General features: G+C 49.2%; 1 protein-coding gene across 1 annotated transcript in view; it reads left to right on the plus strand.

The window, feature by feature from the left end:
• The first annotated feature begins 6,539 nt into the window (after window positions 1–6,539).
• Window positions 6,540–26,673, plus strand: part of LXN (latexin) — a 106,930-nt gene continuing 86,796 nt past the window's right edge. Inside the window, exon 1 of the mRNA XM_069608796.1 lies at window positions 6,540–6,720. Within this exon, the coding sequence (XP_069464897.1) occupies window positions 6,592–6,720 (129 nt within the window). The 5' untranslated portion in view covers window positions 6,540–6,591. The remainder of the gene's footprint in view (window positions 6,721–26,673) is intronic.

Genomic DNA, 26,673 nt, shown 5'->3' on the forward strand with positions numbered 1-26,673 from the left:
GTAGGCACTGGTCAGCCTTTGGGAGGTGGGGAGGGAAGATTGAAGCAGTGTGTCCTTGGAAAAGACATGCCAATGTTTTGTTCCTGGCAATTGAACTACAATAAACCTACTTAATAACTTACCTGCTGGTTCGGGTGTTCTTCAGTTTCCAAGTTATTACACTGGCGACGAGGATGGGATGCGGTCTCAGCAGGCCGGGTGAGCCTCAGCGCAACAGTCCCGGGAGCGGGGCTGTAAGCAGCGTTTTTGTCCGGACAAGCGACAACAGGAGCGGCGCTGGTCTAGTGTATCAGTGTCGGGGACCTGGTGGTCTCGTGGTTTTGTGCTGAACACTTGGACAGTGCGTGTCCTGATGTTTACGGGGCGCATAGTAACATCCTGCCAGGCTGCGTTGAGGTGAGAAGGCCCCGCTGAGCCGGTATCCCGCAAGGACAGCAGTCCTTCCCCTGCGTACCTGCGGTGTATGTGCAGCAGTGAGAACACGGTGTGCCTGTACGCTGACCGTGGCATCTTTGGCGGCTCTGCTGAGGAGCGGCGCACTAGGAGGTGGTTGCCGCCACTTGACTCTCAGGCAGAGGTCTGTTTTGGCGAGGTGCTAAAGGAGAGCAGTGCCGACATGCACTTTAACCGCTGAATTTCAATCGAGTGTTTGCCTGGGTGAGCATGGCGGTCCGCTTTGTGTTTCAAGGAGGGTGTTGGGGAAGCGTTGCCCCGGCGCTGCGGACGTTGAGCTGCGGAGATGTGGCTGCAGGTCAAGCCTAATGGTGACTTTGCCTTTCTCTGGGCACGCGTTCCAGCACCAGGAGCTGGAACGTGGTTGTGTCGCTCACTGGAAGGCCGAGCGGCATTCAGAGTGACGTCGGCCTGGTCTGGGTGTGCGTTCCAACGTGTTGGGCTGGAACGCAAGGAAGTGCTTCGTTGCGTTGCTCGTACAGAGCTCTGGACTAGTACTTCCTTTCTTTTACGTGTTGCCGGAAGGAATTTGAAACATGGCAACAATGTGGATTTGGGTGTCCTGATGGAAAGGGTGTTAGCGGACACCCAAAGGGACTTCACATGGAGTGGTGAACCCGTGTCGGGAAGACGCAGTGACGTGGACTGTTTACACTGCAGTTTTATCACGTTGGGCGCAAGACAAGACTTGCCTGCAGCCTGCGACCCGAGTTGTGCTGCGAGGGCCTTGGAGGTGTTCGGTCCTATGCCGCAGCGGTTTGTTTTGATGCAGAGGACGTTCCTGTGTTTGGTGAACCTGTTTCACTAGTGAGATTTTAGTATTGTGTAGTGTGTGCATGGGCCCATGTGGGTGAGAGGGATGCGCGCGCTGTATGTTGTGCGAGTGTCTGGATGGTGTGGTTGCGTGGGTTCATTTTGATTTCATTGGCTGTGCGAGTGAGGTTGGTTGTGTATGTGTGTATTACTGTGCCAGTAATTACATTGTGTTTTGCATTATTTACCATAAATTGCATTGTATTTTGTCTAACAACTTCTTGCAGGTGTTGGTACTTAAGGGACTCTAGACTCGTGGGTAGGGGTACTCTCCTGCACAGACCAGGGGCATTGGTCTGATCTTAATGTGTACCAACTGGAGCTGTCAGATGTTTAACAATGTTTTCTTACAGGTCGGGTTCCCACCATTGGGTTTGGATGGACTCGTGGGTGGGGGTACTTACGGTTTCATATCCCTCTTTTTAAGAACTGCGTTGTATCTTGGCTCTTGTTGTTGTAAATTGCTGCACTTACAGTTATCTCTTACTAACTGCTTAAATTATGTTTTACATATTATGCCACATTTATGCAGTGTTTTGCATGTATGCCCTTCTATTGTGGTTTGGATGTGCGCATGTGGTGCGTGAGGTAAGCATTGCAGTGTGTGGAACTGGGGTCATTTATTGTTGTGCGTTCCACATTGGTGCAGGTGGGGGGGGAGGGGGGACTTGTGTTCTCAGTTGTGGTGTCCTGCATTCGCGCAGTTGGCTGGACCTGGGGTCTTGGGTGTGTGTGCTGCCTTGGTGCAGTGTGGCTGGACCTGGGGTCCGAGGTCAGGGGTAGGGGTGCTGCGCAGTAGGCTGGACCGGGGGTCCTAGGCGTGTAGGTGTGCTGCGTTCTGTAGTAGGCTGGACCTGGGGTCCAAGGTATGTAGTGGGTGTGCTGCGGGTGGCAGTAGGCTGGACCTGGGGTCCATGGTATGTGGTAGGTGTGCTGCTAGTGCAGTCAGCTGGACCAGGGGTCCGTGGTGGTTGGTGTGTGTCTGGTTGAGGTGGTTGTGTTTCTCAGATGATCTTGATTTTGTGGTGTTGGGTACCTTTGGGTGCTGTGGTGAACTGTTTGCGTTGTTGTGCTTGTTGTTCCTCTGTTGAGCTGTGGGGTTCATGCCCAGGGGTGGCACCCTGGTGTCCTAAGGGGCAGACTAGGACGGAAGGAGGTTTGTGCACTTAGGGATGAGGATTGTTAGGTAGTTTTTCATGTGGACGCTGGGTCGTGGCAGGACCTAGGTTCCAAGGGTCAGCTTGGAACAGGTGGCGGTGCTTAGTTTTTTTATTTTTGTTCTCTGAGGTTGTCCAGTTGTGTTCTAGGAGAGCACTTAGTAGATTGCGTTGGGCCTCACGGTTTGTTTATGGAGGGAGGACTGGTGTTGGTAGACATGGGGTGTCACATTTCCCAATTGGCACAGTTGTTAGTATTCTGGGGGTGCCATGTAGGTATTGTTAGGTTCTTATTCTTTTGGTGGAGCACTTTCCCGTTTCCTAGACCTAACTTGTAGTGTCCGGGGTTTTGGTGTTCTCTGGGGGCAGTTCTTGTCGCCAGTGGTGTTACTAGTTGGTGCATTACGTCCTGGCCACACGTATATGTGGGGGTTTTGTCTGGTGGTGGTTTTGGTGTGTAATTTCTGATTTCAATAAAGGAAGGGAGGGAGAAGTGTTGTAATGTATCTTGCTAGCTGAGGAGATGACATCACTGTACATGGAATGTAGTGAAGTCAGTGTGAGTGGAGTGTTGGTGTGTTGTGATCTGAAGGGGATTCTATGCTTGGCAGTTGGAGGTATGCTGACTTGGAAAGGACATGCCAATGTTTTGTTCCTGGCAATTGAAATACAATAAACCTACTTAATAACTTATCTGCTGGTTCGGGTGTTCTTCAGCTTCCAAGTTTTTACACAGTGCTTACGTGGTGATGGTTTAAAAATGCTAATAAAATTGAAGTAAAAAAGTGAAGACAATAATTGGAGACCTCGTAGGAGTCGAGGCAGGCAACACAATCCTTTCACACAGAGGTCCTCCAACTGTTCCCAGACCTGTGGTAGCCGAAAGCAATTATTTTAGAGACAAAGCAATAATTGAGTAGGAAGGAACCACCACCAAAAAAAATTGTTTATGCTCTCAACATTTACCCTTGATCAGTGAAGTCAATGGAAACCACCAACAACTTGGCTGGCATCAGAAGGCACCCACTATGGGTGGGGATATTCATTCTCCTTTGAAATTAAGCGCAATGATACAGACATGATTGCCCCAGTACTTCCAAGAAAACAAGGAGGAGATGACAGAAACTGAATGCCCACAGCTGTGAACAGAAATTTCAAAAAGCATTTTCCCACTTGAGCTTGAAGGAACAAACGAAAGGAGCCCGAAAATTCAGTAAGACAAACTAAGAAAAAAACCCTAATGACTGAAGTATTGGCAAGAAGTTGCTCAGTGTATAGGTTAAAAGGGCCGCAGCCTAAGGTTCATGGAAAGGATCAAAAGATAAATAATGGAGTCATACAAGATAAGAACGAAGAATAGCAGAGCAAGGTGCAAAGCAATAACAGATAAGAACATAGGGGGCTGGACTGCAATGACAAGCCACTGTGTGTCTCACTGTTAATGTTCACCGATTTTACAAATGGCCAAAAGGTTTGAGGGGAAGGGGATATATGTATTGGCAAATACAGCCTTGTACTATGAGATGAGTGGCAACAAAAGAAAAAGGAGTAGGAGTGTAACAAAAGACTTTAGAAAACAAGAGAAAACAATTGCTGCAAATATTTAGGGGTATTTATGTAGAGGTCTGGGGAAAAGTTTACCAAGAGCGGGTTCTCCTTTTCAGCACCCACAACATAGTAACCAGGATTTACTATGTTGTTGGCAGGGGACAGAAATTCAAGTTGCAAGCTAGTAGCCAGTCATAGAAAAGTCACTTGTCAAATGGCAATAACCACAGAAGAGGCTTTGGACACTACTAGTCATACGTAGCCTGGGAAATTCCCAGTAGAGGATGGTTGCACATCACCGTTTTGTGAAAACGGTGGCAGCCTTAACTGAAGTATTCAATAATATTTAAGAGAAGCGATTTAGTCCAGCATATTTCCATGAGGAGTTAATTACGGTATTCCTACAAAGGTCAAGACTTGACACCAAGCCCCTTGTATAAGCCAATATCACCATTAAACCTTAAGAGGATACCAGCATCAAGATTGAAGACAGTGGTCCCTAAACTGGGAAGTGGGTTTTGTGCAGTGGACAGAACCTTTGTAAAACTATGTAGCAGCACAAATCCAGTGCTATTGCCAGGATTTATAGTCCAACCTAGGGGTAAAGGTCTTGGTAAACGGGTTTACATGGGTGCATTTTAGGTTGTGCAAGGGGGGGACGGGCAGAAGTACCCACTGTCCACATTGTTCTGTGTTATGCAACCATGGGAAATAACTATTACGAGTGACCTAATCAGAGGGATAGATGTTCTAGAAAGGGATTTAAATTACGGATGACATTGTCATATGTGACAGATCCACAGAACTCTATCCCAAACAATGGAGGGTATTCTGGCTTTTACCCTGCTGTCAAGGTAAACCTGGACAAATCTCCCTCTTCCGGTGGGCAGGGTTTTATTCCAAGGGCTTACAGGATTTGTACAGAAAAAGTTACCACTCTGGGATAAAATATGCAAGGATGCAGACAGATAGGAGAAATTGCATTCATCGTGAATGACTAGGTTAAAATGATATAACAATGAATACACTACTCGCATTTTTTGTTGCCTTTTGATCTTTTAATGTGCATGAATAACTTGGTGCAAAAATGCATTACAAAACAGTATTAGTTTAAAAAATATATATTTTACTACCCAAGAAACCATTTTACTCAACTGTAATAAAATCAGTAGTATAAAAAACCTCCCACTTCAAAATCTTATCTGAGCACCGAGAGGGGTACATGGCGTGCAATAGCCTGTATTCATCGTGTAATATTGTTGGCTGAACCTAAAGACAGTCTAAGAGTGAGAATATCTCCCATGAGAGCTGGAGCTTAATGTGCCCTAAAGCACATCATGCATCCATCTCTGCGCATTCAAGTGACAGTCAATTTATTCAAGATGCATCCAATAGTCAGTACACGATGTCGGAGACCCTGTATTGGGATAAATGAAGGAGGGCAGGTATACTTGGGACATATGCCACAAAGCCAGCTAATGGCAGCAAGAACTTGTGCTGCAGCGCATTGGAAAATACCTGAAAACCTACCACGTGTGAATGGCTTCACAAAGTATGGACGATTTATGCAAAGCAGGAATGTGGCTTCCATTCATAGAGCAATATGGAAATCGGAGATATTTGTCCTTAACGTTTGCGTGTATAATGCACTTAATATTAATACCAAAGATATTTCTAAGCGCGGACCCGAGATACGAATATGTGTTCCACTGCGTCGTCTTGCTTCCAAGACGTTGCCGCTGAGCTATACTACCCATGCCAAGTTGTATTTTACGCTCTCTTTAACAACGTACATGGGTAATGTAATTAGGGCTGTGGAGGCGAGGTCAATTTACAACAGGACTTAAGTATGATGTTCGATTAATGACAGTTTAAGATCGATTTGTTGGGTGAAATTTGAAGAAAAAAATGCAATACAATGTACCAACAAAAAAGGACAACATGGAATCCTTATAGTTGACGATTGCTAAGGAATGGGTGTAGTAATTCACGAGCCTAAGGGGAAAATCCGCGAAACATGTAAGAATGGCCTGCAAACCAGTGTTGTGGTTAGGGAGGACCAAGAGGGACGCCGGCCTCGCACGAGTCTCTCTTGGCCAGTAGTCCAGTGTGCACCGTACTTTTTTTTGGGACATCACTCCAAGGCAAATGAGCCGCACCTAAACTCCACTCCAATAGGGATTACAACTACATAATGTCATGCAATTTACCGACTTTAGAAGAGCGAAGATTTAACTGTAAAAGTGCATGCAGGCACATGACAAAATTGGGCGTTTAACTCTTCTTGCCCTAGTGCGCCGCGTGCAGTCTGACCAGTTTCCAGTCTTAATGGCGGGTGCATGCTCTTGATGCAGAACTGGGACGGGCTTTTAACGTATTCTTAAGTGAAAGAGTAGCAGTAAATCGGTTGTCGAGCAGAAGTGAGGAAATGGTTGTTGTATGAACAGTAGTCCTATGCATGGCTATTGCACAATGGCTGTAGGGGCATGTGCAATGTAATGACCGTTGGCATGGGAGGAGCGGGGCGTGCAAGCAGCATCCGACCAACTCCCTTGCAGCAGGCGGGGCTGCCCTCGCTACACCCAGCCTTCCGGGATCCGAGCACTTTCCTAGTGCAACGATGGAGATCCCGCCGACCCACTACCCGGCTACTCGGGCAGCCTCCCTGGTGGCCAGCTACATCAACCATCAGCACGGGGGACCCCACCGGGTGTACAGTGCAGGCAGCGTGGCCCAGGCCAGCCGGGAGGTGAGTGTCACTCGCAGGGGTGAGAGAAGGGACCCTCACAGAGAAGCCAACAGATGGCAGCCCCTAAACAAGGGTTACAGCGAGAGCAGCAGAAGCGAGGCGGCCGAGACCCCTGGTTGCCGGTTACGAGCCAGGCATACTTGCCCTTGGAGGTCCGCTCAGGGAGGCAGGTGCGCACCGCAGCATACGCGGGCAGGGGCCAGCACCAGCGAGGTCCCCTCGGGAAGCCAGCAACTTCAGCGTTAACCCACGCGTTACCACACAGAAGCCTCCCTGGGTGGGCCAAGAGGCCAGACAGTTAATACAATAAAAAATAAAATAAGGGAATGTCTGAACCGGGCGCCGACTGCGGACCACTTCTCGAGTACGCAGGACAGCAAGGTTCACATTATGCTCTGCAGAGCGCTTAAAAAGTCCAGTGACGAGAAACAAAACATTCAGTCAAGCTTGTTTTTTTTTGCGTGGCGCGTTACACATAAATGCCACAATGCAAATAAGCAGGGTTGACAGAAGGAAGCGACACGGGACCCCGTTTAAACCCTGCCCGGGCCCGCTCCGGGACGCCCTCCGCCCCGGCTCCACAGGCTGACAGAGACGAACTCTTCGCAGCAACATCGGGTTGACTGCGGCCCAGGAAAGGAGACCGGGGCGTTCTCGAAAGGCCCGGGCCGGGGGGTTGGATAGCTCTTCGGTGACGGTTCCGACTGACGTTTTTTTCGGTTGCTGCTCGCTGCGGACACCCATACTGCGCTCTCGTGCCCGCTGAAAGTCAGTCAGTAAAACAGCGGGCAGCCGCCTCAAGAGCCAGCGCTGCGGCACGACTTAGGGTTAGGAAGGCAGAACCGCACCTACAAAATGGCCGCCAGGCGCCGCTTTTAAGCTACGCAGATCCCGAGGGCGGGGCTTTGGCCAGAGTGGGCGGGGCGTGGTTTGGGTGACAGGCGGCGCCATTACCTGGCTTGTTATGGATGTAAACTGTCAGGCGTGGAAATAATTCTGCTTAAACACACATACCAATACACTTTAAAAGAGGGACTTTTTATTGAACTCGCAGCCCTGTGAGCACCTTACAGGAACACTTCATAAATACATAATTTATGTGTTTGGTTTTCCAATAAACCTTTCACATGTGTCGCCATAATACATCTGAATACAATTACCCTATGTACAATCCTAAAATTATCCTATATGATATTTCTTTCATGTACTTAAAATATGTATTTACTTGTTCATTTCTAAAACAGCCCATATTCATATAGGAATCTGGTTCCCACTCATAACATAATTCTAAATATCATTTATTTGTTCTATTATTTTATTTCTTGTTACACGCAACATGCCCATGGGCCTCAGGGCGCACAGTTATTTATTTATTTATTTATTGCATTTATTAACAGCGCACAAACCTGCAAGTATCACAGCGCTGATACAATTTAATGAAGGGAAACATACAAAGTTCAGAACACATATACAGAAATCAGGCAAGGACAGGCAAGATCAGAGATGTCTACCCTAGTCAGTATAGTCTTATTTGTGGAATAGCTATGTTTTTAGTCTTTTTCTGAAGATTAGGTAGGAGGGTTCTTCTTGGATGTAGAGGGGGCTGGCATTCCATAAGGTGGGAGCTATGGAAGTGAAACGAGATCCCCCTGCTCTTTTTCCTAGTGAATCTAGGAATATCTAGCGTCAAAGTGGAGGAGGAGTGCAGGCAGCGAGGGTTCAATCTTTTGGAGATACGCTGGTTGAGGAAAGCAGGCGAAACGTTGTGGACGCATCTGTGTGTTATGGATAGAATCTTGAATTTGATGCAGCCTTTGATTGGCAACCACTGGACATCCCATCTAGTTTTCGAGATGTGGTCCGAACGCTTTAGACCCCAGACCCCGGGTTTTGCTTGTCACTGCTTTTTGGACAGTTGTGCACCAGGCTTTGTCCATTGGGAAACTAACAATAGGGTGTGCTGGGGAATCGATTGCTTTAAACATTTTGAAGAGCTCCTTAGTGTTGGAATTGGCCTCACTGATTCTGGTGTTGTAGATGCTGGATTTTGTGGTTATGATGGCATATTTTTATGTTGTAGCCAAGGAGAGGACAGCTTCTTTGTGATCATTGGAGGGGTTCTTCCTCCAGGGGTGTTCTTGAGCTCGTTTCTGTTTGTGCAAGGGGATTAGTTTGTCAGTGAATCAGTTGTGAATAGAGGATTTCTTTTGGAGTGTCATTTTGAAAGGTGTGTGGAGGCCAAGTGTGTGTAGTAGCAGGGTGTTGTAGGGAGCGAGAATAGAATCGGGGTCGTTAGAGTCAGGCAGTGTGGCAAGGTGGGAGGAGATGGTGGGTTCCTACTGCTCCGCTATGAGTTTGCGGGACTGTCTAGAGGTTATGGGGAGGCAAATGATTTCTTTGCAAGCACATGAGGACTCCAAAGGGAGGAATATTTGAATCAGGGAATGGTCAGTCCAGGGGACAGGCTTAATGGTTGTGATCATGATGGGCAGGTTGAGGTACATGATCCAGTCAAGGGTCTGGCCTGTGAAGTGCGTGGGGGAGCTAACTGCTTGAGCAAAGCTCATCTCTTGTAGAGTGGCAGGGAGGGCTGTGGCCTGTGTATCTGGGGTGTCATTGGGATTTTTGAATCTCTCAACAAACTTAGAAAAGTACACAGTGCATATTGGTTTTAACCAAGGCCAGATCACAAAAAGGTGTTTTAGAGTTTCGCAAGTTGTGAGTATTTTGTACAATACCTACACATACTAGGGGCATCTGTAAATTTGGCACAAATGCTGGTTATTTCGCGAGTACGATATAAATTGAACATTAGGCACAGAGAGTCATATCTCCATTTTCTATTCAGCGACTTCTTGTAAATGTGGGGTTTGCGCGATTGTGCTATTGTAAATTCTTCCTTACTTATTGGGATAAGTTGGCACAAAGCCTCCACCTTTCTCAATTATGTGTGTAAATCTACACAATTTATCATTCACAGAGCGAGCTCCAGTTTTGATCCAGCCCTTCAGTTGGAACTTTTTTTGGACCCACAAAGGGATATCCCTCAGTTCATTTGCACTACTATGAATATTCTCCAGTATGTTCTGCATCTCTTCCACCTTTTTAAAAAAAAATAACTGGGTACGACTGTCTAATCATTATCTCTTGTAATATTAAGAACACAGAGCCTACCGGGGGCATGAGCACCTTGTTAAATAGAAGTAGGGATTTCCACTGCCTCTAAAGATTGTATCTCCGGTTTGTAGCATACACATACAATTGGCACCCCTTTCGGCAGATTTAAGATGGCTTCCCATAACATACCTTCTATTATATCCCACTAAATCTTTGCTGTTTTGTGTTAAGCTTAATATGTCAGGCAGGGGACTATTTTACCGTTATAGTATTTAAGAAGAGGTAGGATTAAATATTTTCTGTACTTGGTCTCAATTATTTTCATCTGAGTGACAAAAGGCAGGCTTTTCATATGTAACTCCTTAAGCGTGCCCGCAGGATAGGTATGCTAATCGTAATTACTACCCAGATTCCAGACCACATCCCTGGCAAGCACACCACCTGGGAATCGATGCCTGGGCTCACGCACATGAGAAGCACTGCTGTGCCCATGTGCCAGCTGAGACCACCTCCCCCTGAGTCCTCCAGCAAGGACCCCACCATACTACAATCCATTGCGCCCGAAATGACCGGAAGCCACACACACCAAAATGGTTTCCCCCATTTCCAAGGCAAGTGTACCAGTTATGTTGCCTTCCTACATCGTCTGCAATTGACCCCAAGAGCCTGTAAGTACACCAAATGGAGGAGAGCCGGCCCCCTCCAAAGGCCCACTCACAAAGCTGCTTCCTATCTGGCCCTGACGGCCACACCTCCAACCAGGAGCAACCTCATGGACAGCTTCTTTTAAAAACCATAGCCCCGGAGAGCACACCACCTGGGAATCGATGCCCAGGCTTACGCACATGAGAAGCACTGCTGTGCCCATGTGCCCGCTGAGCCCACCTCCCCCTGAGCCCTGCAGCAAGGACCCCACCATACTAAAAATCCATTGCGCCCAAAACGACCGGAAGCCACACCAAAATGGTTGCCACCATTTCCAAGGCAAGTGTACCAGTTCTGTTGCCTTCCTACATTGTCTGCAATTGACCCCAGGAGCCTGTAAGTGCACCAATGGAGGAGAGCCGGCAGGCGAAGCCGGCCCCCTCCAAAGGCCCACTCACAAGGCTGCTTCCTGTCTGGCCCTGTCGGCCACACCTCCAGCCAGGAGCAACCTCATGGACAGCTTCATTTCAAAACCACAGCCCCAGAGAGCACACCACCTGGGAATCGATGCCCGGGCTCACGCACCTGAGAAGCACTGCTGTGTCCATGTGCCCATTGAGCCCATCTCCCCCTGAGCCCTGCAGCAAGGACCCCCCCCATACTAAAATCCATTGCGCCCGAAACGACCGGAAGCCACATCAAAGTGGCCACCGCAATTTCCAAGGCAAGTGTACCAGCCCTGCTGCCTTCCTACATTGTCTGTAATTGGCCCCTACAGCCTGTAAGTGCACCAATGAAGGAGAGCCGGAAGGCGAAGCCGGCCCCCTCAAAAGGCCCACTCACAAGGCTGCTTTCTCTCTGGCCCTGTCGGCCTCACCTCCATCCAGGAGCAACCTCATGGACAGCTTCATTTCAAAACCACATCCCTGGAGATCACACCACCTGGGAATCGATGCCTGGGCTTGCGCATATGAGAAGCACTGCTGTGCCCATGTGCCCGCTGAGCCCACCTCCCCCTGAGCCCTCCAGCAAGGACCCCACCAAATTAAAATCCATTGCGCCCGAAATGGCAGGAAGCCACACCAAAATGGCCGCCGCCATTTCCAAGGCAAGTGTACCAGTCCTACCGCCTTCCTACATCGTCTGCAATTGGCCCCTACAGCCTGTAAGTGCACCAATGGAGGAGAGCCGGTAGGCGAAGCTGCCCCTTTCCAAAGGCCCACTCACAAGGCTGCTTCCTGTCTGTCCCTGTCAGGCCACTGGTGGGCAACACCCAATCCGACAACCTGTCTGACTAACAACTCAACAAGCAAAGAAAGTCCAAGGCTACCCGACTCTTCAGAAATCTCGCCTTCACCCTTCCTGCCACACAACACGCTAAAAGCAGTAGGCCCCGATCCAGCATCCAGCAACTATCTAACACCATGAAAAACAGAATGACCGACTCACGGCCAGAACCACAAGCTCGAGCCCACCAGCAATGTCCCCTCTATCCCGGCTATCTGGCCGCATCTCCACATACCACTTGAGTCATCGCCCCGGTTTTCGTCCTTCATTTGCTATAACTCATGAGACCGTTGCCATCCTATCCTCACCTACATTTGCAGATGCCCAGTTACCCCTGGCATCCATAAATGCCTCCAAGGCAAATGTAACACACAGCCACAGCCCCGACATTAGGACAAGCGATCCGAAAGCTACAACGCTCAAGTCCCGCCCACAAAGCTGTCAAGCAACAACCTGGACCACCATACCTAACAAACCTGACCAAGCAGGCCCCGCTCACCGTACCATAGCACAGTCTCCAGCATGCTTGCACGATAACGTCCTTGCGTCTGTGTCACAGAAGTAGCGCCCAGCCGAATGGTGCGCAGCACCTGCTCCAGCTGACACGCCCAGCATCGTGAACGATGCGGTCCCCTCAACCTCCGTCCTCCCTGATATGATAATGGAACATTGGAACACAGCTGCATCCTATCTAAAAGAACCTAGCGCTTCCCTACAGTCCGCCTCTTCCACCCCAATTACAAAGGCCAGCATGCTGCATGCCGAACCGGCAGTTACCGCCACAGTGGTTCGACGCGCAAATGATGCCAGTACAACATTGCCAACAAACCGTACTACGAATAACGCTTATAATACAAACTTAATAGCACCTGCTAACAACCGTATGCATATCGACTTGCTTCTGAACAGGGCGGCACCTGTACCCTCTCCAAACGATCCCAGGGTAACTCAGTTAACAACATTTACTAATAATAATACATGCATTTATGCTGACCCCATGACTAGGTTCGCACCTGTACCTAGTCCATCTGTATGCAGCGCAACGCCGCCTACTGCCATTGTTGATGATAATGTATGCATATTTGCTGACCCCATGATCAGTGCCGCACCTATACCTAGTCCATCTGAATGCTGCGCAACGCCGCCTACTGCCATTGTTGATGATAATGTATGCATATATGGCACACTTATACCTAGGCCATCTGAATGCAGCGCAACCCCGCCTACTGCCATTGTTGATGATAATGTGTGCATATATGCAACACCTATACCTAGGCCATCTGAATGCAGCATAAGGCCGCCTACTGCCAGTGCTGATGATAATGGATGTACATATGCTGATTCTGCGATTGATGTCACCCCCATCACCACTGCCCAACTAGACTACCATCTGCCCCCTCCTGACCACATTATAGGAGCCTTAATCAACGCTAGGTCCCTCCCAGCCCATGCTCTGGATATTTCCGACCTCATTACCTCCAATAAACTAGATTTATTCTTCATCACTGAAACCTGGCTCCATGCAGCCGCTGGCCTATCTTTCTCCCTAGCCATCCCAGAGGGCTATACCATCTACAGGAAAGAACAACAACACTTGAAATGAGGTGGCATCGCACTCGTATCTAGTGAGCTTCTCACCTTCAAAGAACTATCCAACCAAACCTTCCTATCAGGTGAAACACTCTCACTCAAACTATTCCTCGCAAAGACATCAGCTATAATTTTTCATGTCATCTACAGCCCCCCTGGCCCACTCTTTTCATTTGACGGGGACATAGCCACCATCCTAGCTAACAACACCAAACCTTCATTCAGAATAATCATCTTAGGAGACTTTAACCTCGGCTTCCATGACCATACAGACCACAACGCCACAGCCATTAACAATACAATTACATCGCTCGGCTTCACCCAATGCATCTGCCTCCCAACACATGAGAAGGGCGGACTCTCGACTGGCTCGCAGATCTGAACACGCATATCACATCCAACAACCCATGCCCATTGTCTGACTACAACGTCATCACCTTATAACTTCGGACCTGGCACGCAATATAAATGAATAAACAAACAAACAAATCACCTTTACCCTACCCAACGCCCCACCCCCAACATTACCACACAACTAGCCCTAGCAACACACTCCAGAAATACCAGAAAGATCACTCCAGATAACATGATTCCACTCCTAGGCCAATCACCAACTACTCCCGCACCTCTTGTGACCTGAGTACCCTATTGTAACTTTATAACAACACCCTTCTACTCGCCATGGACAAAACTGCACCACTAAGCTCTTTTCCAAATTTGCCATCAGGTGAGTGTTTGGCCAAGAAGACCCTTCTGGGCCTTTGCCTTGTATTTCATTTGATTTTGAGGCCCCCAGCCCCGCCGTGCACCCTCTCCACTCCCTCCCGAGCCCGCTTTCACTTCCCTGTTCCTCCCGCCTCCCAGCCCACCCACTGTCCCTGATTGGTGTATTTGATGGTCATAACTGAGCTTCCCAGGGCAGCCTCTGCCTATGCAGCCCCTACGGCTAAGGGCCCCAAGGCAAAGGGCGGCTCCTACTGAGGCAGCTCCATATCGTGTCTGCAGGTATCAGCAGGGGAGGCCAGCGGCCAGCCATCAACCAGCAGCGACTACCAAGGTAGGCGGGGCTAGGCTGGGGTAAGACCAATCACTCTACCCTGGAAGCCCTACCACTTTGCAAACTACCCAAACACTGTAAATGTTAGCCTACTTCACTCCCTAAGGAAGTGTTCAGACTGACTTCTAATAAATCCACTCTCGCTGCATTGATTCATATCTAGAAAGTGCCTACTATGGTAGTACTGTAAGTTAATTGCCTGTACCGCTCACTTAGAAACTGTTCTTGCAACACTGTTTTACCTCTGGAAAGTACACACTGTGCTATTACTGTGAGTTACTGTAGGTGATTTGCCTGCCTAGGCTACTCACCTAGAATTTGTTCCCGCTACATCGATTCTCATGTAGACAGTTCCCACTGTGATAGTTCGAAAAACCGTCCCTGTCACACGCTAAAATTCTGTCCTCGTTTGATTCCCACTCCTTGAAAGTTACATTGATTCACATCCAAACAGTGCCCACTGCGAAAATACTTGCTCACTTAGAATTGCTGCTGCTAGCTTAACCCGCATCTAGAAAGTCCCCTGAAATATTACTGTGTTTTACTCAGCCTGTCCCACACACTTAGAAATTGATCCTGTTAGCCTGATTCGTATCTAGAAAGTACCCTGAGATATTACTGTGTCATATTCTGCCTGTCCCACACACTTAGAAAGTGATCCTGTTAGCCTGTTTCACACCTAGAAAGTGCCCCCGGAGTTATACTGTGTTTTATTCTGCCTGTCGCACACTCTTAGAAATTGTTCTAAGCAGGTGATATTTACTGTGATTTATTTGTTCCACGCACTTAGAAATGTTCTCTTGCTGCATTGATTCTCATCTAGAAAGCGCCCTCTGTGACTTAGAATTGTTCCTGTTAGCCTAATTTGCATCTAGAAAGTGCCACCTGAGATATTTACTGTGTTTTATTCTGCCTGTCCCACACACCTAGATTGGTTAATGTTACCTTGATTCACACCTAGAAGTGCCCTCCGAGATATTACTGTGATTTATTTGTTCCACACACTTAGAAATTGCTGTTGCTGCATTGACTCTCACCTAGAAAGTACCCTCGGGGACTTAGAAATTGTTCCTAGTAGCTTCACATCTGGAGGGTGCCCCCTTAAGTAGTACTATAATCTATTTGCCTGCGCTGCGCACTTGGAATTGCTCCTGTTGACCCAGTCCGCATCTAGAAAGTGCACATTGTGATATTTCTGTGATTTAGTTGCCTCTATCACTCACCTAGAACTCCTGATTTATTTGTACCACACATTTAGAAATGTACCCTTGCTGCATTGATTCTCATCTCAAAAGTACCCCCTGTAACTTAGAAATTGTTCCTGGTAGCTTGATTCACATCTAGAGGGTGCCCCCATAAATAATACTGTAATCCATTTTCCTGCGCTGCTCACTTAAAATTGCTCCTGTCAGCTTAATCTGCACCTAGAAAGTGCCCACTGTGACTGATGCACTTCTAGAAAGTGCACACTGTGATATTTCTGTCATTTAATTGCCTCGACCGCTCACTTGGAACCCCCTACCGCCACCCGCTTTGGCCCTCTCCCACTGCCCGGCGACCAGAATCTAGACGCAGATTGTACATCTTGCGCCTATAAATCTACTGTTACGAGTTCATCAACCTCTAGGTACTTCACTGACCTCTCCCAGGATAGAGATCCCATCTCTTGATATACCCCCTCTCCGACCAGTCCCGGTCCCTAGCCTCCTTGCACCATACCTACCCCCATCCCATCTCCCTCGCGGCGCATGGCCTGTGCTCTTGCACCCAACTTAACGATCCCCCCCTCTATTCCCCACCTGATCGCAAACCCCATCCACTCCCCCCGTACATCAATACACTCAGATGCCGCTCACCCACGCTCCTGCCATCATCCCTCATCCAACTCTAAGATCAGAGGAGCACACTGGTGCGCCAAACAACTGCCCCTGCAAGTGCTTAACCCCCTCTCCCCATCCCACCCTAACACATCGACTCCTACTCTGCCTCTGACATCTATTGAGAACACCCTAATACCCCCACCCATACACCACCCCCTCAATCGAACTCCCAAGCAAGGGTGGCCCTCTGGCGCTCCAAACAGCGCAAACCCACCTCCACTTCCACTCCACCCTTGTGCCCTCTGAGGAACTCCCCTCCCTCTCTACCACCCTCCCATGCTGCCCACTCCCGCCCCCTTAGCCCACTGGGGAACACACCACCCCCTTTACCAACCTCCCCTATCACCCCCTCCAACCCCCATAATCCCTACTCGATCCCTGCCAACAAACTACCCCATTCATCTCCCTTCCCCTCTCTAAATGTAGCGTGTCTCACGCTTCCTAGAACGGTAGCCTCATCTCCCCCTCCCTCTAACCCCCCAGCCTCTCTCACTCCCCTATGGCACCAAAATCCACGAAATGCAGAAAACGTGACTGGTCCGCTCCCTCGACCCTCTACTCCTCACCACTTCTGCCTCAGCCTACCCTCCCATCCTCTCCCTCCCCTACCACCCTGCATGCCCCTCTCTATCTCCCCCTCCGCCAGCTTCCACCCCCTTTCTCTTGACTTCTCACCCTGTACACCTAAACCCCCTTCCCCCGACTCATTCCAAAATCTGCCCACCTAAACCCCCTCACACCATCCAACCCATTCACCACCCTCCCAACCCCCCTGACCCACCCCTTGTCTCTCACATTCCTACCACTGCCCACCCACTCTTCTCGCCCCCCATCGATGTAACCCTCTCAGCAGACACTCAGGCACCCAGCCCCTCCCGTACCCCTCCTCAACCTGTCTCAAAACCCCTGAATTTTCCTACCACACCCACCACCCCACCGTGCAACCATGTCCCTCAAGCCCCCACTCCGATGAGCACCACAAAACCCACATCCCCTCACAAAGTCACTTGCATCATCTTTAACGCCCGCTCAGTAGCAAGAAACAGACACTGCATTTTTGACCTCCTATCCTCTGACAAGCCAGACCTCATTTTTATCACAGAAACCTGGTTCTCTGATGACTTTGCCCCTGTAGCACACAAAGCCTTCCCCCCTGGCTACTCGCTCATCGCCCACAGTAGACCCTCCACAGGTGGTGGAGTGGCAGTCCTCTAAAATCGTCATTTCTCTGTCTCACTCGTTGAATCCCAGACATGCACTGCCTCCTGTAAATCCCTTCTAGTTAAACTATCTCTACCACCGACCTTCACCCACAGCTTCCTCCTCATCTACAGACCCCCTGGATACGACAGACATTTCGCCAACAACCTCTGTGATTCAATAGCTACTATTCAAGTAAATCATGCAACCCTTACACTCCTAGGAAACTTTAATATCTGGTTCTATATCCCCAATAACCCCATGACTCATCCGCTGGTTGACAGCCTTGAATTGCTCAACCTCTCCTATCATACGACTGGTCCAACCCACTCAGGTGGGCACACCCTTGATACAATTTTCAGCTCTCATGACCTGGTTTACTTATCCCAGCCCAAACCACTCATCTGGACCGACCACTATGCCATCCCTTTCTCTATCCACACCCCCGCCCCTCCCAGAATCTCAAATGCTAGAACAAAGTCAAGATCCTTCCCGACCCAGCCGAAGCCCTGCTTCTTCACCCACCTACAACGCTCCCCCCGATAGAGCCTTTAACCATCGAGTCCTTTGATTCCTGGCTCAATGACTCACTAATTCCTCGCACCCCGCTTCCTCACGCAATAGACCATATCCCAAATGGTCCACTCTCTTGAACGGAAATCGCGAGCATCTAAATCCGATCTCAGCAGATCCATGTTCGCCCTGCACCACCGTAACTACAAAGCTGAAATCCGAAAGGCCAAAAAAGCATACTACAATAAACAAATTCTCAACTGTGGCAACCGCAGCAAAGAACTCCACATGATCATATCAGAATTCATCAAACCCACTTGCTTCTCTACCCAATCCACCCCCATACAATCACTCTGTGACTCCCCCTCCCTACACTTCTACAACACCGCTCTTGACAGGACGACATCCCTTAACACCAAATTGCCTCACCTCCCCATCACTGACCCCCCTGATCCCATTGCCCTGATGCCGAGTTTCCCTACCTTCGACTCCTTCAAACCCAACTACAGAGGCGAGTTCCTTGACCTACTAACAGCCAGTAAACCCTCTGGGTTGCCCCTCGTCCCCTGCCCAGCCTCTGTCCTGAAAGAAATAGTCTCATCTACCTTTGCAGGAGAACATGCAAGAGCCATTCTAAATGAATCCCTCACCTCTGGCATCTTCCCATATGCCTTCAAAATAGCGCATGTCAAGCCACTTCTAAAAAAGACATCCCTTGACCCATTTGACCCCAAGAATTACAGACCGATCTCCAACACCAGATTATTCGTGAAACTCATTGACCGGACTGCATACTCCCAGCTCAACTCCTTTGTATAATCACAGCCTACTCGGTCTCCGCCAATCCGGATTCCGACCTAAACACAGTACAGAAACAGCACTGCTAGAGCTCAAAATCCAAATGGATGAGATCATAGACAAAGGAAACCTAGCCATCCTACTATTACTACTCAACCTCTCAGCAGCCTTTGATCTGGTAAACTACAGAATCTTATGCCAACAACTCTCAGCCGCTGCCCAATTTTCCCCCAAAGCCATCACCTGGATTAAGTAATTCCTTTCCAACCGCACTATGAGAGTCTTCTGTAACATAGCCATTACTGCACCTGCACCAGTCCTTTGTTGAGTGCCCCAAGTCTGGTGTGTATCACCAACACTTTACAATATATTAACAAAGCTTCTTTTCGACTACCTGGACAAACTAGGCATCATCTACACCAGGGGTGCACAACTGATTTTGACAGAGGTCCGAAAGTACCTTACATGATGGCTATAGTGGGCTGAAAAGTAAATGTGAGTGGGGCGGAAGGCAGGGCGTGGCAGCAGGCTTTTTCAACTCCCAATTTGTATTAAACACATAGAAAAAGAATACATTTTTGAGGTGTAACGATTTTTATTTGTATTTCAAACTTACATTTTGTACTACACATTTTCCATTGTTATAATTTATTTCTATTTAGTTATTGTATATGGTCTGTTTAATTAAATTATATATATTTTATTGACCCTTGATTGGACATTCCGTTATTTTGGACTGCTACACTTTGCTGTTTGGGTTGCCCAAGAGGAGTCTGGCCTTCGTTGAGTCAGGTTTCCACAAAAAGCAAAGGATGTACATCTCGTAACTGTGCCTGTTTTAGCTTTATTATTGGGTTCACTCTTGGAGTGCAACACTATTCCCCATGCCCCCACCCCTCAAGCAAACACTATGCCCCATGGCTCCCACCCCCAACCAAACACTATGCCCCAGGGCTCCCACCCTCAACCAAACACTATGCCCCATGTCCCTCACCCCCAACCAAACACTATGCCCCATGGCTCCCACCCCCAACCAAACACTATGCCCCATGGCTTCCACTCCCAACCAAACACTATGCCCCATGGCCCCTCAACCCCAACCAAACACTATGCCCCATGGTCCCCACCCCTCAAGCAAACACTATGCCCCATGGCTCCCACCCCCAACTAAACAGTATGCCCCATGGCTCCCACCGCTCAAACAAACACTATGCCCCATGGCTCCCACCCCCAACCAAACCCTATGCCCCATGCGTCCCACCCCCAACCAAACACTATGCCCAATGGCTCCCATTCCCAACCAAACACTATGCCCCATGGCCCCTCAACCCCAACCAAACACTATGCCCCATGGCCCCCACCCCTCAAGCAAACACTATGCCCCATGGCTCCCACCCCCAACTAAACAGTATGCCCCATGGCTCCCACCGCTCAACCAAACACTATGCCCCATGGCTCCCACCCCTCAAGAAAACACTATGCCCCATGGCCCCCAACCCTCAAGCAAACATTATGCCCGATGGCTCCCACCCCCAACCAAACACTATGCCCCATGGCTCCCACCCCTCAACCAACCACTGTGCCCCATGGCTCCCACCCCTCAACCAAATACTATGCCCCATGGCTCCCACCTCCAACCAAACACTATGCCCCATGGCTCCCGCCCCCAACCAAACACTGCGCCCCATGGCTCCCACCCCCAACCAAACACTATGCCCCATGGCCCCACCCCTCAAGCAAACACTATGCCCCATGGCTCCCACCCCCAACCAAACACAATGCCCCATGGCGCCCACCCCTCAACGAAACACCTGTGGTGTTGCTAGGTCTGGAAAAGATCAGGGGCTAAGCTTATGTCGGGACTGTCGGGACTCGGGGCTAGCTAACCTTTTGGATGTAGCCCCTGAGCTTCTATCCAGGGCTACAACCAAACGATCAGGGGCTACAGCCCCCTCAGGCACCCCCTAGCAACGCCTCTGCGAAACACTATGCCCCATGGCCCCCACCACTCAAGCAAACACTATGCCCCATGGCTCCCACCCCCAACCAAACACTATGCCCCATGGCTCCCACCCCTCAACCAAACACTATGCCCCAGGCTCCCACCCCTCAACCAAACACTATGCCCCATGGCTCCCACCCCTCAACCAAACACTATGCCCCATGGCTCCCACCCCCAACCAAACACTATTCCCCATGGCTCCCACTCCCAACCAAACACTATGCCCCAAGGCTCCCACTCCCAACCAAACACTATGCCCCATGGCCCCCTCACCCCCAACCAAACACTATGCCCCATGGTCCCCACCCCTCAAGCAAACACTATGCCCCATGGCTCCCACCCCCAACCAAACACTATGCCCCATGGCTCCCACCCTCAGCCAAACACTATGCCCCATGTCCCTTACCCCCAACCAAACATTATGCCCCAGGGCTCCCACCCCAACCAAACACTATGCCCCATGGCTCCCACTCCCAACCAAACACTATGCCCCAAGGCCCCCTCACCCCCAACCAAACACTATGCCCCATGGCCCCCACCCCTCAAGCAAACACTATGCCCAAAAATTAAATGTGGGAGGGGCGCAGGCAGGGCGGGTCTCAACTCAGCACACAAACTCTCAAGCATGCACCCATACAAAACCGTACCCCCCACGCCCCAACTCAGCACACAAACCCTCAAGCATGCACCCATACAGACCCATACCCCCCACCCCCCAACTCAGCACACACACTCTCAAGCATGCACCCATACAGATCCATACCCCTATACCCCAACTCAGCACACAAACTCTCAAGCATGCACCCATACAGACCCAAAGCCCCCACCCCCAACTCAGCATACAAACTCTCAAGCATGCGCCCATACAGACCCAAACCCCCACCCCCAACTCAGCACACAAACTCTCAAGCATGCACCCATACAGACTCAAAGCCCCCACCCCCCAACTCAGCATACAAACTCTCAAGCATGCACCCATACAGACCTGAACCCCCTCAACCTCCCAACTCTGCGCACAAACTCTCAAGCATGCACCCATACAGACCCGAACCCCACACCCCTGCATCTCACCACACACCGCACTTACACTCCAAAACAAACATTCAGGCAGGCCCGACACCCCCCCACCCCCGCATCTCAACATACACCACACTCACACTTAAAAACAAACATTCATGCAGACCCAACACCCCCCACCCCGGCATCTCAACATACACCACACTCACACTTAAAAACAAACATTCATGCAGACCCGAGACCCCCTCAGCCCCGCATCTCAACATATACCGCACAACCATACAAAAACAAACATTCATGCAGACCCGACACCACCTCCGCATCTCAACATACACCGCACAAACATACAGGCAGAACAGACCCGACACACAAACACAAATAAACAGACCACTTACCGGACGTGCTGGAAGGCAGGCTAGCTGGAACGCTGGCGAGGTCTCTGGCACTACGGCTGGCGTGGGCGTGACAGGCTGAAATGCCTTCCGGCATCAAGCCTTACTGACCATGCTAGCTGTAGTGCTGGCTCTCCATTGGTGCAGCACACACGCACTACGTAGCTGGTAGGAGCTACGTGTTGCATGTGTGCTGAGCCAATGAGGGCCAGTGTTTTGTCCTGCCTGGAAGAGTTTCAAAGACTTTCCTAATGGAGGGCGGCCGGTGCTGTTTGCGGGCCGCACTCCATTAGGAAAGTCTTTGTACCTCGCGGGCCGGACAAAACAGCATGGCGGGCCACAACTGGCCCGCAGGCCGTATGTTGTGCACCCGTGATCTACACCAACAATGCAGACGATACGCAGATCCTTCTGTCTATCTCTGGCGACTACAACACTGACTCTGCAACTCTCAATACAATCTACCAATTCATCCAGAACTGGATGGCACAACACAAACTCTGTCTTAATGATGATAAGATAGAGCTCCTACTGGTAGGAGCATGTATTGGCCTTGAAAAGTATACAAAAATGTTCCAATTCAAAAGGAAATAGGTAATTCTGACACAAGAAGTTTCCAATTGGATGACTTTCACAGTTCCAGGGGATTGTTACGTTCCCCAAGTTTTCCTCGTATAGATGTTCAAGCTCCGAAGGGGTGGAGTGTTCCTTAGACTTTTCTTTTCAGCAAAAATGGTTTATATGTTAAACAACTTGGCTGCTAGTCTTAAGATCGTAGGATAGCTGGTGTATTCCCTTGCCAGGTTTCTTCTCCTCTTTAATGTAATGCCAACACAGTCTTTGGCTATACCTGATATATCCTCATATCAGGACTTCCTCATGTGATCTACTTTACACACTTGCCAAATTGACTTGCAGACCCGACACCCCCCCGCACCTCAACATACACCGCACAAACATACAGGCAGAACAGACCCGACACACAAACACAAACAAACAGACCACTTACCGGACGTGCTGGAAGGCAGGCTAGCTGGAACGCTGGCGAGGTCTCTGGCACTACGGCTGGCGTGGGCGTGGCAAGGCTGAAATGCCTTCCGGCATCAAGCCTTACTGACCATGCTAGCTGTAGTGCTGGCCCTCCATTGGTGCAGCACACACGCACTACGTGGCTGGTAGGAGCTACGTGTTGCGTGTGTGCTGAGCCAATGAGGGCCAGTGTTTTGTCCTGCCTGGAAGAGTTTCAAAGACTTTCCTAATGGAGGGCGGCCGGTGCTGTTTGGGGGCGGCACTCCATTAGGAAAGTCTTTGTACCTCGCGGGCTGGACAAAACAGCATGGCGGGCAACAACTGGCCCGCGGGCCGTATGTTGTGCACCCGTGATCTACACCAACAATGCAGACGATACGCAGATCCTTCTGTCTATCTCTGGCGACTACAACACTGACTCTGCAACTCTCAATGCAATCTACCAATTCCTCCAGAACTGGATGGCACAACACAAACTCTGTCTTAATGATGATAAGATAGAGCTCCTGCTGGTAGGGGAATGTATTGGCCTTGAAAAGTATACAAAAATGTTCCAATTCAAAAGGAAAGAGGTAATTCTGACACAAGAAGTTTCCAATTGGATGACTTTCACAGTTCCAGGGGATTGTTACGTTCCCCAAGTTTTCCTCGTATAGATGTTCAAGCTCCGAAGGGGTGGAGTGTTCCTTAGACTTTTCTTTTCAGCAAAAATGGTTTATATGTTAAACAACTTGGCTGTTAGTCTTAAGATCGTAGGATAGCTGGTGTATTCCCTTGCCAGGTTTCTTCTCCTCTTTAATGTAATGCCAACACAGTCTTTGGCTATACCTGATATATCCTCATATCAGGACTTCCTCATGTGATCTACTTTACACACTTGCCAACTTGACTTTGCCTGGTATACTCTCCTGCCAGAGCTTCCTATTATCCTTTACTTGACACACTTGCAAACTTGAATCTGCCTGTTATACTATCCTGCCAGGGCTTTCTCATGTGCTTCACTTGAGACACTTGCACACTTGAATCTGCATGGTATACTCGCCTGCCAAGGCTCTGTCGTGTGCTTTACTTGACACACTTGCAAACTTGAATCTGGCTAGTATACATTCATGCCAGGGCTTTCTCATTTGCTTCACTTGACACATTTGCAAACTTAAATCTGCCTGGTATACTCTCCTGCCAGGGTTTTCTCATGTGCTTCACTTGACACACTTGCAAACTAGAATCTGCCTGGTCTACTCTCCTGCCAGGGCGTTCTCATATGCTTTACTTGACACACTTGCAAACTTGACAATATTTTGTATTCATTCCATTATTTCGCTTTTGGAAATATCGATTCTGTCTTATATGCTCCATTTATTCTTATTTACTTTCAGTAGGGTTGCCAAAGTGCCCCTGTGTCCCAGATTCTCTTTCTTGGACTCACCGGCTTTCTGTGGCACGCTTTGGTTCATCTGCGGTAAGCATGCAGCATCTATTTTGCGTCCCGTTCCTTCTCCCCAGGTTCACTGACCTCGCTTTCTTGTTTCCGTGCCCTATGTGCGCGTCCAGTTTGCCTGCTATGTGATACTCTGAGTCCTGGCAGCGTGGATGCTGCTCACCGAAAGCCAGGAAGTCTTCCCTTGTCTTCCTCTCGTGACGTCCCCACAGCGGACCAGCTCAGAAGTCTTCTTTTCTTAGCCTTCTCAATGAGTCAGTCTTCCAAGCAGCACAGCGGTCCCTCGGTCAGTACTTAGAGGATGAGATTCTCCCAGCCAGCGTCTTTCTTCTGTCAGTTGGTTTGGTTTTTTAATTGTCCCAGCATCAATTATGCGATTGCAACCACTAGACCACAGCTTGTGCTTCTGGACTTTATCAATCGTCATTAGTCCATTCAGCATTCTTGCCACAATACTTTTACATTAATGGAAAGGGATGTCAGTTCTTGGTGACTTATAGACGGAGTATGGAAGGTATTCTTAGTAGCTTCCATCATGACAAAATGCCATTTAGGCATGGGGAATGGGAGGGATATCCCTAAAAGGAAAAGGGGGGTACCATGTCTTGTCTGATGATGTTGTTCCACTCCCTTGAGGGTTGCCTCCCTCATGTGATCCTCCCCCATACAGCCGCACCCAGGGTCAGGATCAGGTAGCGGTTGCCGTTCCCTGGCCACATAGGGAGAGGTCATTGCTGGGAAAGGTGTGATGACACCATTGGATTCATCACAGTGGCCTTTGTCTGCAATGGACAGCGGTCCAAGAGATCAAAGGTTTTGGGGTGGTTTCTCCAGTATTGAGTCTTTTTTTATCACAATGTTTTTTTAGGTTTGCAATAACAGAGAAAGAAAACAAACATAACTGTGTCGAGCTTGATAGAACAGCATCCACAGGATAACATAATTTCTAGTAACCTGGTAAATAAAAGAGGACCACAGCGGGTGATATTGCAACATCATACAGGACGGGATGAAAACAAATGCAAACCATACTTTCCCCTCAGCCTTCCCCCTCCCATCTGCCCCATATCCTCATGAATATGTGTACCCCCCCACTCGCTCTATACACCCTCCTCTCCAAGGATACACATCGGTCCACTTCCGCAGTCCATTGGCTCAGGCTCGGGCGCTCCGCAGAGCCCCACAGCGCTGCAATAACCCTCTTAGCCAGCCCCATTGTTACTGCCAGAAACATGTTCTAGTATTTCGTGAACCCTGCTTCTCCCCAAATCCGAAGTAGGGCTAATTTCAAATCAAGAGACACTAGAGCACCCTTTACAGTTGACATTTTACTTATGCATCTCCCCCAGAAAACTTGAACCTGAATGCATGCTCACAATATGTGATACAACGTGCCCCCTTCTCTTCTGCATCTCAAACATACATCATTACTTACGACGTCCCACTGGGTAAGTGCCGTTCGAGAGTAGTACACCCTGTGGAGGATCTTAAATTGTATCAGCCAAAGTCTGACCATGATTCCAACTAACCTTGGAAACATGAGAGCCTCCACCTATTCTTCTGGTTCCATCCGCCCCACATCCTGCGCCCATCTATCCTTCTGGTGGGTTAAAGGCAGTTATCACCTGATAACGTGTGGCGGTTACCTTGGAAGGGATACCTGCTGGGAGTAGGCTTGCCTCTAGGGGTGAGCACTTCGGGATCTCTTCCAGAGAGGGGAACTTAGCCTGCATAGTGTGTGCAAATTGCACATATCTAAACTGCTCCCTACCCGGAAGACGTTGTTTTTCTTGTAATGTCCCGAATGAGCACGGCCCTCTTGTATCACATCTGCCAGGGCAAATATGCCATTCGCTTCCCAACTCCCGAAGAACCCAATTTTAAGAAATTCAGGCAGGTGTATATTATGCCAGATAGGCAGCCCAGTAGTACCGTTGGAGTTTAGGTAGGCCTATGCCCCCCTCCCACACCAACTTTTGCAGTATCTT

The sequence above is a fragment of the Ambystoma mexicanum genome, chromosome 4q (assembly GCF_040938575.1).
Source record: "Ambystoma mexicanum isolate Mex_15411 chromosome 4q, UKY_AmexF1_1, whole genome shotgun sequence".
NCBI lineage: Eukaryota > Metazoa > Chordata > Amphibia > Caudata > Ambystomatidae > Ambystoma > Ambystoma mexicanum.